At 48.0% G+C, this 14,282-nt stretch overlaps 4 protein-coding genes across 4 annotated transcripts; 3 read left to right on the forward strand and 1 right to left on the reverse strand.

Annotated features, from left to right (window-relative positions):
* Window positions 1-271: 271 nt before the first annotated feature.
* FSST1_012623 (Metallo-peptidase family M12-domain-containing protein) lies at window positions 272-2,380 on the forward strand (the record flags this gene model as incomplete). The annotated part of the gene is made up of 2 exons (XM_083235864.1): window positions 272-335; window positions 402-2,380. The coding sequence occupies 2 exons, from the start codon at window positions 272-274 to the stop codon at window positions 2,378-2,380; spliced, it is 2,043 nt and encodes a 680-aa protein (XP_083082319.1).
* Window positions 2,381-5,573: 3,193 nt separating this feature from the next.
* Window positions 5,574-7,007, forward strand: FSST1_012624 (peroxidase family protein; the record flags this gene model as incomplete). Its single annotated transcript, XM_083235865.1, has 1 exon — window positions 5,574-7,007. One exon carries the CDS (start codon window positions 5,574-5,576, stop codon window positions 7,005-7,007), a length of 1,434 nt encoding a protein of 477 aa, XP_083082320.1.
* An 805-nt stretch (window positions 7,008-7,812) lies between these two features.
* On the forward strand, window positions 7,813-9,265 carry FSST1_012625 (uncharacterized protein; the record flags this gene model as incomplete). The annotated part of the gene is made up of 2 exons (XM_083235866.1): window positions 7,813-8,231; window positions 8,281-9,265. The coding sequence occupies 2 exons, from the start codon at window positions 7,813-7,815 to the stop codon at window positions 9,263-9,265; spliced, it is 1,404 nt and encodes a 467-aa protein (XP_083082321.1).
* Window positions 9,266-11,470: 2,205 nt separating this feature from the next.
* On the reverse strand, window positions 11,471-13,485 carry FSST1_012626 (GMC family oxidoreductase; the record flags this gene model as incomplete). Its single annotated transcript, XM_083235867.1, has 2 exons — window positions 11,471-12,887; window positions 12,935-13,485. The coding sequence occupies 2 exons, from the start codon at window positions 13,483-13,485 to the stop codon at window positions 11,471-11,473; spliced, it is 1,968 nt and encodes a 655-aa protein (XP_083082322.1).
* Window positions 13,486-14,282: the final 797 nt, after the last annotated feature.

Raw genomic sequence — 14,282 nt, forward strand, 5'->3', positions numbered from 1 at the left:
GCCTGTGAAACAAAGAAAAAGTATGCACCCGCACAGCACTGACGAAGTCCAAGTGGCTCAGCCTCCTTGGAAGAAGCCGATCCCGCCGAGGCTGCTTAAGGGCTTGGCTTCGCTAACTGGCCAAGACCCTTGCACAGTCCCCGTGTCATAGATGGGGGCTAGGCCCATGAGCCTCTTATATGTCAGCCAGAATTCCAGTACATATCCTTTTCAGATAGATCTGCTTCTCTCAATCAACTTTTCATTGTGAGAGGCATCTATTCAAGTAGCTATGAGTCTCTTGAACCTTTTTTTATTACTTGTCTTGCAGGTCTTTCCTTTAATCCAAGTGCATGGTAAGTGACTCGCGCCAAGATCAGATTGACGTAACTGGCCAAGTTCGACCTTACTGACATCACCAGCGCTATCGAGAGCAAGAGACACAGTTGATCAATCAGCGACTATTGAGAGGCTTGAGTTTTCACAGGACCCTCACACTATCAGTGCTGCTTCTTCATTTCAAGTTGAATTTGAAGTTCCCTATGAGCGACAACGAATAATTCTCAACTTACAACCATCCCGACATGTCTTGACACAAAAAACAACTATCGAGCACCTCAAGCCAAACAAGAAGTATGGACAGGTTATGGACTTGAAGGGCAGCAGCCCACTTCTGTACAAGGGTGTTGCATTCGTGAATGATGACGAGAATCAAACACAACGAAGGGTTGGATGGGCCCGGATAATGGTACGATATCGGGAGGGGCGACATGTACTCGAAGGTACTTTCACCAAAGACGGCGCTTATCACCATGTCTCACTCGACTCCAATTACCGAAGGACCCGAAGACTAGAGACCAGCAATCAGAGTGAAGCGAGACGAAGGATGATAGTCTGGAAGGAATTGGTCGGCCCCGAGCATGATGCTATTCTCCAACGATCAGCGTCAGAGAAGCCAAGCTGCGGCGCGCAGAGATTCGATTCTCAGCAACTTGGATCTCGAGAACTTTCTGAAGACGAAGGCAAGGCCAAGTCGAGTCCCTTGAATGGCTTCACTCGTCGACAGAACCCCAATGATTGGTTCGATCCCCAAGATCACATTGGTTCAACCAACGGATGTCCATCGTCACGACGAGTCGCCTTGGTGGGAATAGCTGCCGACTGCTCTTACACAGCAGAGTTTGAGGACATGCAAGATGCTCGCGACAACATCATTTCGCTAGTCAATGTTGCATCTCAGGTGTACGAAGACACGTTCAACATTGCCTTGGCCATTCAGAACCTGACAATGGCTGACCCATCTTGCCCCGAGGATGCCCCAAGCTCCATGCCGTGGAATCTTCCATGCACCGCGCGTATCACAATCAACAGTCGTCTGAACTTATTTACGAGGTGGAGGAACAGAATTCGGGACGACAACGCTGTGTGGTCTTTGTTGACAGCTTGCAGAAGCGGGTCGACAGTTGGAATCGCCTGGATTGGTAGTCTTTGCAATCGATCGCGAGGGTCAAGTTTTGGAAGTGGAGGCACTGCATCTGCAAACGTGGTAGTTCGCACAGGGGCAGAGTGGCAGGTCTTTGCGCACGAGGTGGCTCACAACTTTGGTGCCAATCATGACTGCACATCCAGCGAGTGTAGCGACGGTTACTCTCAATCCGACGACTGTTGTCCGCTTAGCCGATCAACATGCGATGCGCGGAACCAGTACCTCATGAACCCATCAAGCAGCCCAGGAATCGAGGAATTCTCGCCTTGTACTATTGGAAGTATCTGCAATGGTATAGGAGAGGAGCATATCGACACAAGCTGCCTTGTGAATGAGGACGATGTCCCCGACATCAACGACAGTCAGTGTGGCAATGGAATCGTTGAGCCTGGAGAGACATGTGACTGCGGCGGTGCGAGGCGATGTCCATCAGACTCTTGCTGCAATCCAGACACCTGCCAACTCCGAAGCGATGCTGACTGCGACCCTACCACCGATGGCTGCTGCACCGATGAGTGTCGTGTTTCTGGTAGTGGTAGAGTGTGCAGAGAAAGCACAGCAGACTGTGATCCCGAGGAACGTTGTGATGGGAGTTCAAGTCAATGCCCCGTCGACGAACAGACCTGCGATGACAGCGGTGGCCCTGATGGTGGCGACGACGACGGAGGAAGCTGGTTTGAGAACAATCGCACAGCTGTCATTGCGACAGCGGCGTCAATTGGTGGTGTACTTGTTCTTGTATTACTTTGGTGCATTTTCCTTTGCGTGAAGAAGAAGAAAAAGGCAACAAGGCAGAGAGAAGCGAAACTTCGCAGTGGAAGTCTTAGCGATGGACCAAATGCGCCAGGTTTTGATCAGATGAGAGGAGTTTCTCAGATGCCGACTTCGCCTCCGATGACACATAGATATGGATAGTTTGGCATCGGGAGTTTGGGTTATTAGCGTTTTGCTAGATTAGATATGTCATGAGTATACGATGAATTCAAAGTTTACGACCTCGCATGTTGTTCAGACTTCTGATAAGACAAACGAAGTGGTTGATGTATGAAGATGAACGTAGTTCAGAAACGTGAAATGAGCAACTTGGGAACTTGGCCTGTTGGAAGGGGAACTTATGCGTATCCAGTCGCGTGACGTGAAATCCGACTACCGAGCTTACTAAGTAATATATCTACCAAGTTGAAGAGAATCAGCGATGAATTCAGCCATACGCCAATGTCTTACTGCTCGCCCTACTTGCATGCAATCACGTACCCTACCCATCATGGACTTGTTAAGTTGCGGAGATGCTGCGGTATTTAAATCCAGCGGGCCGCCATCGCCTGATCCGATAATAGAGATCAGGTATATGGTCAGAAGCCTATCGCTACCCTTAGGTATAAAATGTTACTTAAGAGATAATGCATTCTACTTCCCCGCACGCAGACGGAATGAGTAGCAAGGCCTAGTTTGGATGATAGCAGATAACCCTCTCCGGTATTAAGCTGATCTGCACTACTACACTGGGTGTAGGATTGAGTTGGGCCGCAAGAGTAAATAACCGTGACCTTACACCTTTAGATTTTCACTGTCCCTTTAGGGACTGTGCCGTTCGGCAAATGAATGTTTTCAGTGGTGCAGTTGAGCCCAGATGTCAGTCTTTTAGTGCTTGGTTTCTATATTCATGCATTTTGCCTGATTACAGAAGAGTCTCTTATGGGAAACGGACTATTCCTACCCAATATATAGTATAGAGCAACCTGACAACGTAGAGTTTTCAGTAACCCACATCACTGTTAAGCAGTTCGAGTCATGCTATTAAATAGATTTCGGATAAATCTCGAAATCAGTTCAGACTATAAATGATTACGATGTTTTATATACATCTCAAAGAGGCAACCTGTTCACCTGCCAAGATGAGTTCGTGGAGATATAAAAGTTGAGTCCGCTCATCAACGATTTTATTCTTCTAAGCCTTAACTGGGATCACTTGTTAACAAAATCGTTTGCAGTGTTTCCCCGCTGCCACATGGTCAGAGTACATGGAAACCCGCTTCACTGCCGAATTCTGCCCTGGGTACTACCCTGGCTTTCCCAAGCCTGTTTGCAAGACTACCACTGTTTGCCCTACAATTGGGGACTACCAGGATATTTGTTAAATTGGGCGAGAGCGTATCTGAGACGCAACATGATAGTGAGGTACTTCGCACTTCAGCCATCAAATAAGTCCGAGGTTAGATGTTTAGGATTTTGATGTCTACTTGCCAGTGATTGACTAATTTTCTTCGCATTACATACTTAAATATATTACATGGCTTCAAATTGTTATCTTGGTAGTTGAAACTAATTGTATAGCGACAATTATAATGAACTACACTATCCACTGCCACCGAAAGAACTCAAGAGTGTCGAATCGAAGTACCGCTCTGGTATATGTCTAAATTTGAACCAATCGGTGCCGAGACAGTTCAAGTATAAACGTTAGACTAGTCTAGATGATATTTGTGAACTAGGCCTAGCTTCAAACGAACATATCTAGTTAGTCCTCCTTTGACTTTCTATCTATCCGCTGTGGCTTTCCAGATTCTCAAGAAACATCTTCCAAGCTACTACCAAATCGGGAAGGAGATAACACACAGACAATGATGATTTCCCTTGCTGATCAAGCTAGAGTAGCGTTATACTAGGTCCGGCCAACACTAGCTATAACAGATAGCTTGTGGGTCATAAGCAACTTCCACTGTCCTTTAAACTTCTATGACAGAGTTGTCACGACATTTTGAGTTGATAGCGCAGCTTATCCTTGTAGATACTAGGATCTACAACAACGGCTATTGCTTTAGTGTATTAACTATTGAAGCTAAAACTGTCTATACGACATTAATGCATCCACTATCTTGGATCAACCGACCTGGAAGAATTGATCATGGCAGATTCGGAGATCTTACCCCGCATCAATATCACTCTAGGCAGGCTATCAATTGCCAGTTCTGAACTCAAACGTACAGATCGACGCTCGGTAGTCATTACCTCGCTACTCCTGTCCGCTTACGGCCACAAGGTCTACCAGCAACTCGTAGGATCTACAGTCAGTGAAGTCCCCGCAATCCCCGCAGTCATTGCTTTGTCATTCAACTGGCAACCCTATTGAGGTGGGCTGTGCAGTGTTAGCTTCATGTATTGAGAGATGATTTCCAAAGGGCATCTGAACGTTGTTACCTGACTGAGTGCATAGCCCGCGATATACACGCGTGGCAACAAACATTGGCGTTGTCTGTAGCACGTGGTATAAAATGCAGGTTTCTGGCTTCGTTATTACAAATAGCTAGTGTCCTAAATGTCTACGTAGTATACCCCGAAAAAGTACGGCATGGTATCTGTATCTCCCATTAAAGCATAGCGTTCAGCCAAGCCTCTCTTAGCTCTCGGGTCCCCTGACTCCCGCCAGACTAACCTTTCGGTTGGCACAGATTGATGTCATATAACGGTAGCTCTGTTGTTAACGTGTTCACTCTATTCCCAGCTTGGCATCTACTTCCGTACTGACCGCTGTATAATACGTGAGCTAGCAAAAAGGTCTCTCGCACGGACATCCGGTTGCAACATGCTTGTTCCTCCCCGCCAATCGCGCACTTGACAATTACAAGCAATCAAGGTCGAGAAGTGTATTGTTTTCGATAGACTGCAATTAGCGCAACGGCAGCTCGGCAATGTGATCATCTTGTCTTAATTGAGGCTGGATATCGCCACTTTCCAGTATCATTGTCTCTCACAGCGATATGGGTACCAGATCAACCAATCAGGGAATGATGATATTCGGTAGCCAAGTTCTCAATCGAGGCGATTTGAGACAAACTGGACGCCATCCTATTAAAATCTCATAATTTGCGGGCGGGTAAATTGACAAAGGAGGCTTTTGAGTGAGAAACTAAGACATGGTAGACTCTATAACGTCATTTCAATGGAAGTGTCTCTAAAAACCAAGGGCGAACATGGCAAAAAACAAAGTGGTTGATCAAGCCATTCAGTATGGCCAAGGAGACAAACGAATAAATACATTTGTATGATCCCAATCCATTCACATTGATTCCCACGCATCAATTCTTCCTTCGTTCCTCATACCTTCATCATGAAGATCACATTATCTACATGGCTGGCAGCAGCCTCCTTTCTCCCTTCCACTCTTGCGTTTCCACAGCTCAGCCCTGAGCAGCTCGAGGCTTATCGGCAACACGCTGAGAGAGCACCTGAAGCTTGCCCATTCGCCGCTGAACAAGAGAAGCGAGACGCTGGTGAATGCCCCTTTGCAAAGAAAGAGAAACGAGCTGCCAAGTTCGACGCAAAGAAGCAGCGCATCAGCGTCAGTGGTCAGCATGCTTTCCGCGCACCTAATTTCAAGGCTGGTGACCAGCGAGGCCCATGTCCTGGCCTCAATGCCCTCGCCAACCATGGATACTTGCCTCACAATGGTGTCGCAGATATGCAGACTATCATTCAAGCTACCAACGAGGTCTATGGTATGAGTCTTGACCTTGGAGGTTTCCTGGCTGTCTACGGTACCGTTTTCAATGGCAATCCGCTCTCCACAAGTCCAGGCTACTCCATTGGTGGCCCCAGCCGCTTCAGCCAAAACATCCTCAACGGTGGTGGCATTCTCGGTACCCCTTCTGGTCTAAGCGGTAGTCACAACAAGTACGAGAGCGATGTCAGCTCTACTCGAGGTGATCTCTACGTGACCGGAAACAACTTCCACGTTGTTCTCAGTCGCTTTGAGGAATTCTGGCGCGCCATCAAACCCAACACACCTGCTCCCAAGCAATACACCGCCCTTGCCCCGTTCCACTACAAACAGTTCCAGGAGTCGGAGAAAACCAACAGCCACTTCTTTTACTCGCCTTTTGCTGGAGTTTTGGTCTCACCTGCTGGGTATTCCTTCCCTCCTCGGATGATGGCCAACCACTCAAGCCAGTATCCCGAGGGATATCTCTCTCGTGAAGTCTTTACCAGCTTTTTCGGTGTCAAGGGGGACAAGCCTGGCAACTTCAAGGTCAACCAAGGCTGGGAGCGTATTCCCGAGAACTGGTACCGCCGCCCGGTTGGCGATGAGTTCTCTATCCCTGACTTTCTTCTTGATGTTCTCGAGCACGCGGCCAAGTACCCTCGTCTCTTGAACGTTGGTGGAAACACTGGCAAGGTCAATAGCTTCGCTGGTGTGGATATTGGCGATCTCACTGGCGGCGTTTTCAACGCAAAGGGCCTACTTAAGCCCGACAATCTCGAGTGTTTTACCATGCAGATCATCATGGCTGCTGCACCTGACTTTCTCGGAAGCCAGTTCACGGATGTCAAGAAGGCGTTGACACCCTTGAGCGACAAGCTTCGCCAGCTCCTCGCGGGCAAGACGTGTCCTAAGCTCCAGAAGTATAACCATCAGCTGTTTTCCAAATACCCTGGCTACACAGAGCCGTATGGTAGTTACGCTGGCGCTTCCAAGGGCACGCTCAAGGGTGTCGTTGACACGACTAAGGGTATTCTGGGAGGACTTTGGCCAACTCGCAACTAGAAACTGAATCATGGTGGTAATGCAGCATCACTTGGGAACTTGTTTTGGTGGCTTCAGAGTTTAACATGAATTGTTTACGCTTGCGTGCTTTGGTATTAATGTTACTATTTGGAATATTTTATTATTATGCCCTTGAATAGCCAATCGAATAATGCTCTAGTATGATCACCTGTAGTCGTTTCAATGAAAGTGACGTGGTAGTATATAGCCGAATACCAAGCCATCTTTTTTACTGACTTAAAATATATGAGTCAGCCCTGGTTCAGAAAACTGTCAAGGCGGACACAGCGTGAACACAGTTGAGATCCTCGCGAGACATGAATCACCACAGGGCAATGTACATGTGTCAATGCCGAACAAGGTGTACAACCTCAATGAGCGCTGTTTCTTTATACATTTACCTGTTTTGTATTAAATCGTTTCAAGTCAGCTGTCCAAATTGAGAGCTTATGATCGCTTACAGCGGAGCGAACTGCCCGTGATGGTGTTCTAGCTTGTCTTGTTAAGTTCGATAGCGCAAGGCACTAAAAGTTTAACGCCAACGAACAAGGGGAAATGACGACCTTGGCGTATCCACACAAAGTAATCAGAGATACGATCCGAGGTTGCACGCACGGTTCTTTCTGCGTCATTTGCCCATCAAGTGATAAATAACTGTCGCTCTGCGCGGAGCGGTCGGACATTAAGTGGGTTAAAGCTCAAGATTAAGGGAACTCTTATGGGGATCTACACTGTTTCTGCACCTTATAGCTACCCGTATGCCCCCTGGCATGGTGTTTGAAACCACGTTCCCCAAAAAGCCACAATGCGGTTCTCGGTTCACCTTCTCAGCCTCTGTGTTTTGTCAGGTCTTGGCCTGGCAGCCCCATCACCACCCCCTACCTCTGAGCTTGAGAGTCGCCAACTCGTGAGTGGCCTTCTCAAAGGTGTTGATGGTAACCTAGAAGCTGTTGTCGGAGGCCTGCTTGGTGCGCTTCGCAAAGCGATTGACAGCGGTGACAGAGACAAGACACTGGACATTCTGCGCGTACTTGAGCCTTCCAAAAAGCCCAAGACTGTCAAAGAGGCTTCTGCTGTCTTGGAGAAAATCTCAAAGTCCAAGCCCAAGACCATCATCGACTACAGCGCGCAATTGATTGTCAATGGTCTCATTTCTGGGAACACGCTGGATCTCTTCGCTTATGCCAAGGGCCTTGTTTCTGAACAAAATGGAAGTAACAACAAGTAAGTAGCTGTTATAAAATATTCGGGAAATTTGCTGATCATTTTGTAGGAACCGCAATCCTCCCAAGAAGGTCTACCCAAAGGTAGCAGGCTGCGATGCTCCTTACACCACCTCTGAAGCTAAGCTTCGCGCCGCCATTCATATCCCCCCTACCTTCACATACGGCAAAAAACCTCCCGTCATTCTGTTTCCTGGTACTGGATCTACTGGTTTTACTACGTTCCGTGGCAACTTCATTCCGTTACTCACAGACGTTGAATGGGCGGATCCCGTCTGGGTGAATGTCCCTGTGCTGCTACTTGAGGATGCCCAAATCAACGCTGAGTATGCTGCATATGCACTCAACTACATCGCTTCCCTTACCAAGCGAAACGTGGCTGTCATCGCCTGGTCTCAAGGTAACATCGACGTCCAGTGGGCTCTCAAGTACTGGCCGTCGACGCGCAAAGTCACGACCGACCACGTCGCCATCAGCGCTGACTACAAAGGCACCATCCTGGCCAACATTGCTGGAACCACTGGTTTGATCAACACACCGTCAGTCCTCCAACAAGAAGCCGGAAGCACATTCATCAACACTCTCCGCTCCAACAATGGCGACTCAGGCTACATCCCCACCACAAGTCTGTACTCTAGCTTTTTCGATGAGGTTGTTCAACCTCAAAAGGGTACTGGCGCGTCAGCTTACCTACTCGACGCTCGAAATGTCGGCGTTGTCAACGCTGAAGTTCAAAAGGTCTGCGCTGGAAAGTTGGGTGGTTCATTCTACACGCATGAGAGTATGCTCGCGAACCCACTCACGTTTGCGCTTGCGAAGGATGCTCTTACGCATAAAGGACCGGGAAAGATATCTCGAATTGACCTGGCCGGCGTTTGCAATAGGTCTTTGGCACCTGGTCTTGGCTTGGAGGATTTGCTAATCACTGAGAATGCGATCGTTATCGCTGCTCTTTCTCTGGTCTTGTATCTGCCCAAGCAGGTAGAAGAGCCCAAGATCAAGCAGTACGCGTTCAAGGCGACTGGTACATGCTAGATTAATTATTATGGTCTCTAGTAATATTATATGAATACTTCATACTACGAATAACTTTTTCTCAGCTGAAGTCAAATGCAGCTGAGTTCTTGTCTGAAGCTAATGAAACCAGCATGTTACTCTCAACTGGCCTATCATAGCATCTTTCTCTGCTCTTGCGTCCATTCGCTCTAACTTTTTCTACTGTAAGCGACATATGCAGGGGTTGAGAATGGGAGCAAAAAAAGAAAAAAAGAAACGTTTGAATGCCTCCACACCGGATTGAACGATGGACCTTTGCATTACAAGTGCAACGCTCTACCACTGAGCTATAAAGGCTTTCCTTTTTGATATCTGCTAGTTGCAGGATCACTGTATATATAGCCCTCAATTCACCACTTGAACAGGAAGTTATCTTTCGATGTCGTTTCGCAACCAGAAACTAGTCTCGCAATAACTTCCGCAATGAAGGATGGCGAATTCAGCGGGTTCTCATATACTACAGATTCTCCTTTATAATACCCATTACCATACACTTAGCTACCAGTTCTATATAGTATACAACCTTTTCCTCCATGCTGGAGATCATCCTTCCCCTCATTTAAGCGACTTCCTAAAATAAAGGTCCCAGGTTCAGATAGTATACTTAACACCCAGGCTAGACTCGAAACAGCCTGGGTAGGACCCGCGATGTCTATTGCAAACTCAATAAAGTTAGTCAACTTACTTCTAGATAGAACATGCAAAAAGAAGTAAGTGAGGACCGAGCGTGGATCGAACACGCGACCTAGGGATCTGCAATCCCTCGCTCGTACCACTGAGCTATCGATCCTTATAGTTCTTCAGATGGGCAGTGTCTTATAGCTACTATAATTGCAGACAAAAAGAATTGTATGATATGATGTCTTTCCTGTCATCTGAATATGAAAGGTGCATCCGAGTCTGGCAAATCGAGGGAGTATAAAAATAGCTTCTCTACCACTTTGCATGAAACACTGGGGCTCACAGATAGGGTGTCATCCGTGCTACATATACCCGCTGTCGACTAGAGCGTGGTTTTCCAAGACGGTCGTCTGGCACGACGAGTAGTACATTTTTCAGTCGTTGAGGTATCTTATGACCGCATTAACGGTGTCGAATGCCATTGTGGTTGGATGGGACCTTCAGGAAATAAATTCGGAGTTATCACTTGGTACGAGATGCTTCCGGACAGCATCTATACCATGAAAGAGAAGCATGTACTTTGGCTGAATACAGCCACAATGTACAGCGAAAGATGCCTCACTTTCATGACCGATAGGTTTCCCGCCATTTCTGCACTAGCAAAGCAGTTCTGCTGCTCCGTTACGAACTCTAATGAAGCTGAGAACTCTTCAATCGAGAAGACATCCGAGTTTAGAGAAATCAGCCCTGGGGACTATGTAGCAGGATTCTGGTCCAAGTTCCTGATGGAAGATCTTTTGGTATGCTGACTACTCTCCCGGCACTAGAATCTCTACCGCTCCTGCATATGTCGCGCCTATGTGGTCATGGGCTAATGTCTCTGGTGGCATTGGGGAAGAACAGGTGCACTTAACGCTATCCTCGTTCGCACCCATTATGTTCATGCAGGCCCAGACAAGTTCGACCAAATAAACACGCAGAAATTATTCTCAAAGTGAAGCTTGTTCCTGTCAGTATGTCCTGGGAAATTGTGTGACATATCAAGGACTTTTATATGGACCTCCAATGTCGAGACCCATATAGTGGGAGCCAAGCACGTTTAGGAGCGTACAGACCAGACTATATCGTGCCTGAGCCAGATATCAAAGTTTTCGGTGGTTTTATCTTCAGTAAGCACCACCCTGGAGCCTTTCCTGATCAAAGAATACCGGTGACAGATGGCAAACACTTTGCTTTACTTCTTGGGAAAACAGCTGTTATAATCATCAAGGCTATCGAGGATAAAGGCTCTGGGGTCTGTGAGCGTGCTGGAACAGTACATCCCCATGCAGACATCGATTGCGGTGATATGAGTATATGGTTTCAGGGAGTTGAATATCAGGTGGTAAAGATCATATAAATAGACAAGTTAGCTATACCTAGTGAGTATCTCATCCACTGCCGTTCGACAGCATGCACAAGTTCAGAGGCCCTCTAACCAGAGTGAATATGTCGTTGAACAGAAACTTTTATTAAAACAAGCACGCTAATTTCTATAATGGAATTGGAACAGATAGACCAGTTTTAGGCTTCAATGTCGACCTCGTATCCAGCACCCTCGCTTTCCTGCTCTGTAATAATCTCATGCGCAATCTTCTCAGCCAACCCATAGATAGTACCCATAGGATGACCAGGGATAAGCACAGGGAACGAAGAAGCGTCAACAACACGAAGGCCCTGGACACCATAAACTCGGGCCTTGGAATCAAGAACAGCCATCTTGTCTTCCTTCTTGCCCATCTTGCATGTGCAAGCGGCATGCCAAACAGTCATGAGAGTATCACGAAGAACAGCAAGAATCTGCTCGTCAGACTCGTGCTCCTCACCAGGGTAGACTTCCTTGAGAACGGTGTCCTTCAAGGGACCAGACTTGGCGACCTCGCGAAGACGACGGAACAGAGCGATGGCGACCTCTTGATCACCCTTGTCTCCGAGGAAGTTGGGGTTGATGAGAGGTGCGTCGGAAGTCGAGTTGGACTGGAGAGTGATGTTACCACGAGAGAGAGGAGCGACAAGAGCACCGTTGATGCTGGTGTACTTCTTGCCATCGGCGGGTTGTTGAAGAATGGGGAATTGCCAATCTTCGGAGTAGACGTTGAGGGGAATGAACTCAACCTCAGGCCAGTCTTCAGGGAAGGCTTCAAGATCCTTGAGAGTGGTGTTGGAGAACTTGGATCGGTACTTCTCGGGGACCTTCTCCCAGCCCAAAAGCTCGACTTGGTTGGATGTCAAGGGACCGGCTTGTTGCTGGACGTAGGCGTCGAGAGCACCCTGGAAGACAGCAGGGTCGTTGATAGCCACGCTGAGAGTATCCTCAAGACCCTGGACCTCGAATGACGGTCCAAAGAGAATGTGATCCCAGAGGTTCTGGCCGACACCAGGAAGGTCTGCAACGACAGGGATATCGAATGCCTCCAGATGCTCCTTGGGTCCAACACCAGATACCATCAAGATTTGAGGTGACTGGAAGGTTCCACCGCTGACAATGACTTCCTTGCGGGCCTTGAGAGTGTAGTCCATACCGATAGAAGAGACCTCGACACCAGTTGCCTTCTTGTCGCTGTCAAACAGCACCTTCTTGGCCAGACTTTGAGTGTAGACCTTGAGAGTCTCGAGCTTCTCATCCCGAGCAGCCTTGACAAAGTCATCAGATGCACTTCGGGTAACCGTCTTGGGTCGAACGGCGGTGGTTGTGTAAGAGTATCCGAGCAGGCTTCCACTGCTAAAGCCATCGATGCTCTTGAGTCCAAGTGAGTTGAGACCCTTTGCTACAAGTGCAGCCCAAGAAGGAACGTAGTTGGCGTAGCTGATTTGGATGGGACCTCCCTCAGATGAGAATGCGGATGCATCGTAGTCTGTTTCGATAGATGCGCCACGCTTGTCGTTGTCGGGAGGAGTAAATGTGGCGGTTTTCTGGAAGTGAGGCATCATCTGGTCCCATCTACGTCTGTTAATGATGTCTTTTCAGGTAATTGAGGGTTGACTTACTGGTAGCTGTCATCGCCGACTTCCTCAGCCCACTTGGCCATGGTACCGTTGGTGGGACGGTGGTAGACCAAGAAGTTGAGCTGCGATGAGCCACCCAGGACTTTACCGCGAGCATAATGGATCTCACGGTCATCGGCAGATGTCTGTGGTGTAGTAGTAAATTTCCAATCCCTCAAGGGGTTAGAGTCCAGAAGACTGGAACCACTGCCAGCCGTTACTCCACCAGGTGTTGTAGCAAGGATAGGCTTGGCAATCTCGAGAAAGCCTCCAGCCTCGACAATGGCGACACTGAAACCGGCCTTGGCCAATCGATAACCGATGGTGTTTCCTGCAGTACCTCCTCCTACGACAACGTAGTCATAGGTAGCGTCGACTCCTGGGATTCCTCCCAATTCACCGAGCTTTCCAACCTTGAGACCATCGCCAGCATATGCGGACTGGACGATATGTTGTACTGGATCGAGAAGGGTGCTAATGAAGGGACTCTCGGCAGCAGCGGTGACGCACGATGAAAGGCTGATAGCCAAAGACAAGGCTGAAGTGCAGCGCATTGTGGGCAAGGTTCTCGATGAAAATGAATGAATGTGTTAAAGAGAGTGAGTGACCTAAAAGAGTGTGTGGGTTATAACAAACAGAAGTGGCGGCATTTGTTCTTATGTACTCGATCTAAATGAACAGTAGCTTGTCAAAGAGGTGTCAAGCATCTTCCTTGCAGCCCAAGCGTATACAGTAGTACCGCAAAGGTTACAGAAACTCTCAAAGTCTCACTGGAACGTGGTATGGATCGGCAATGCCGGGCATTACTCCCGTGCTTCGCATAAATGGGTTGCGCGTGTGTTGGGAGGGTTCATGAGTCAGGTAGAATCCATGTCTGTTACGACAGGCAGATAATGAATGTCGCGGAGTTTTGGGGTCAGGGCAGGGATCAATGGCCAATGCAATGCCTACAACCATCCAGCTCATTGATCTTGAACAGGGCTGAGAGTTTGCTCAGAATTGATAATCTGTAGATCTCGAGTTCGGACGATCGGAAAAAGTCAATCATTTCGCCTTGGCATGTGTGATTTGGTGTGATGGTTCTCATACTGAGTTGTACATCATTTCTCATCATGAATTTTTGTCGACAACAGCTTGCACCCCGACATATTTTGGACCAACGGTTATGTGTTGGTTCCCAGCGGGTCTACAACTTCGGTGGAAACGGTAGCGATGATAACAAGCTAGCACTGGAAACCGCCAAGGCAGTCGTGCCTGGTGGTAACTGGATACTGAACTAGCCGTTCTAGCGAGTGTTGGCCGTCTTCTTCAGTTGCATTTACAGGCCAAGTTCTGGAGCAGGGGTCAAATG

Source organism: Fusarium sambucinum, chromosome III (assembly GCF_050947815.1).
Source record: "Fusarium sambucinum isolate potato_lamoka chromosome III, whole genome shotgun sequence".
Lineage (NCBI taxonomy): Eukaryota > Fungi > Ascomycota > Sordariomycetes > Hypocreales > Nectriaceae > Fusarium > Fusarium sambucinum.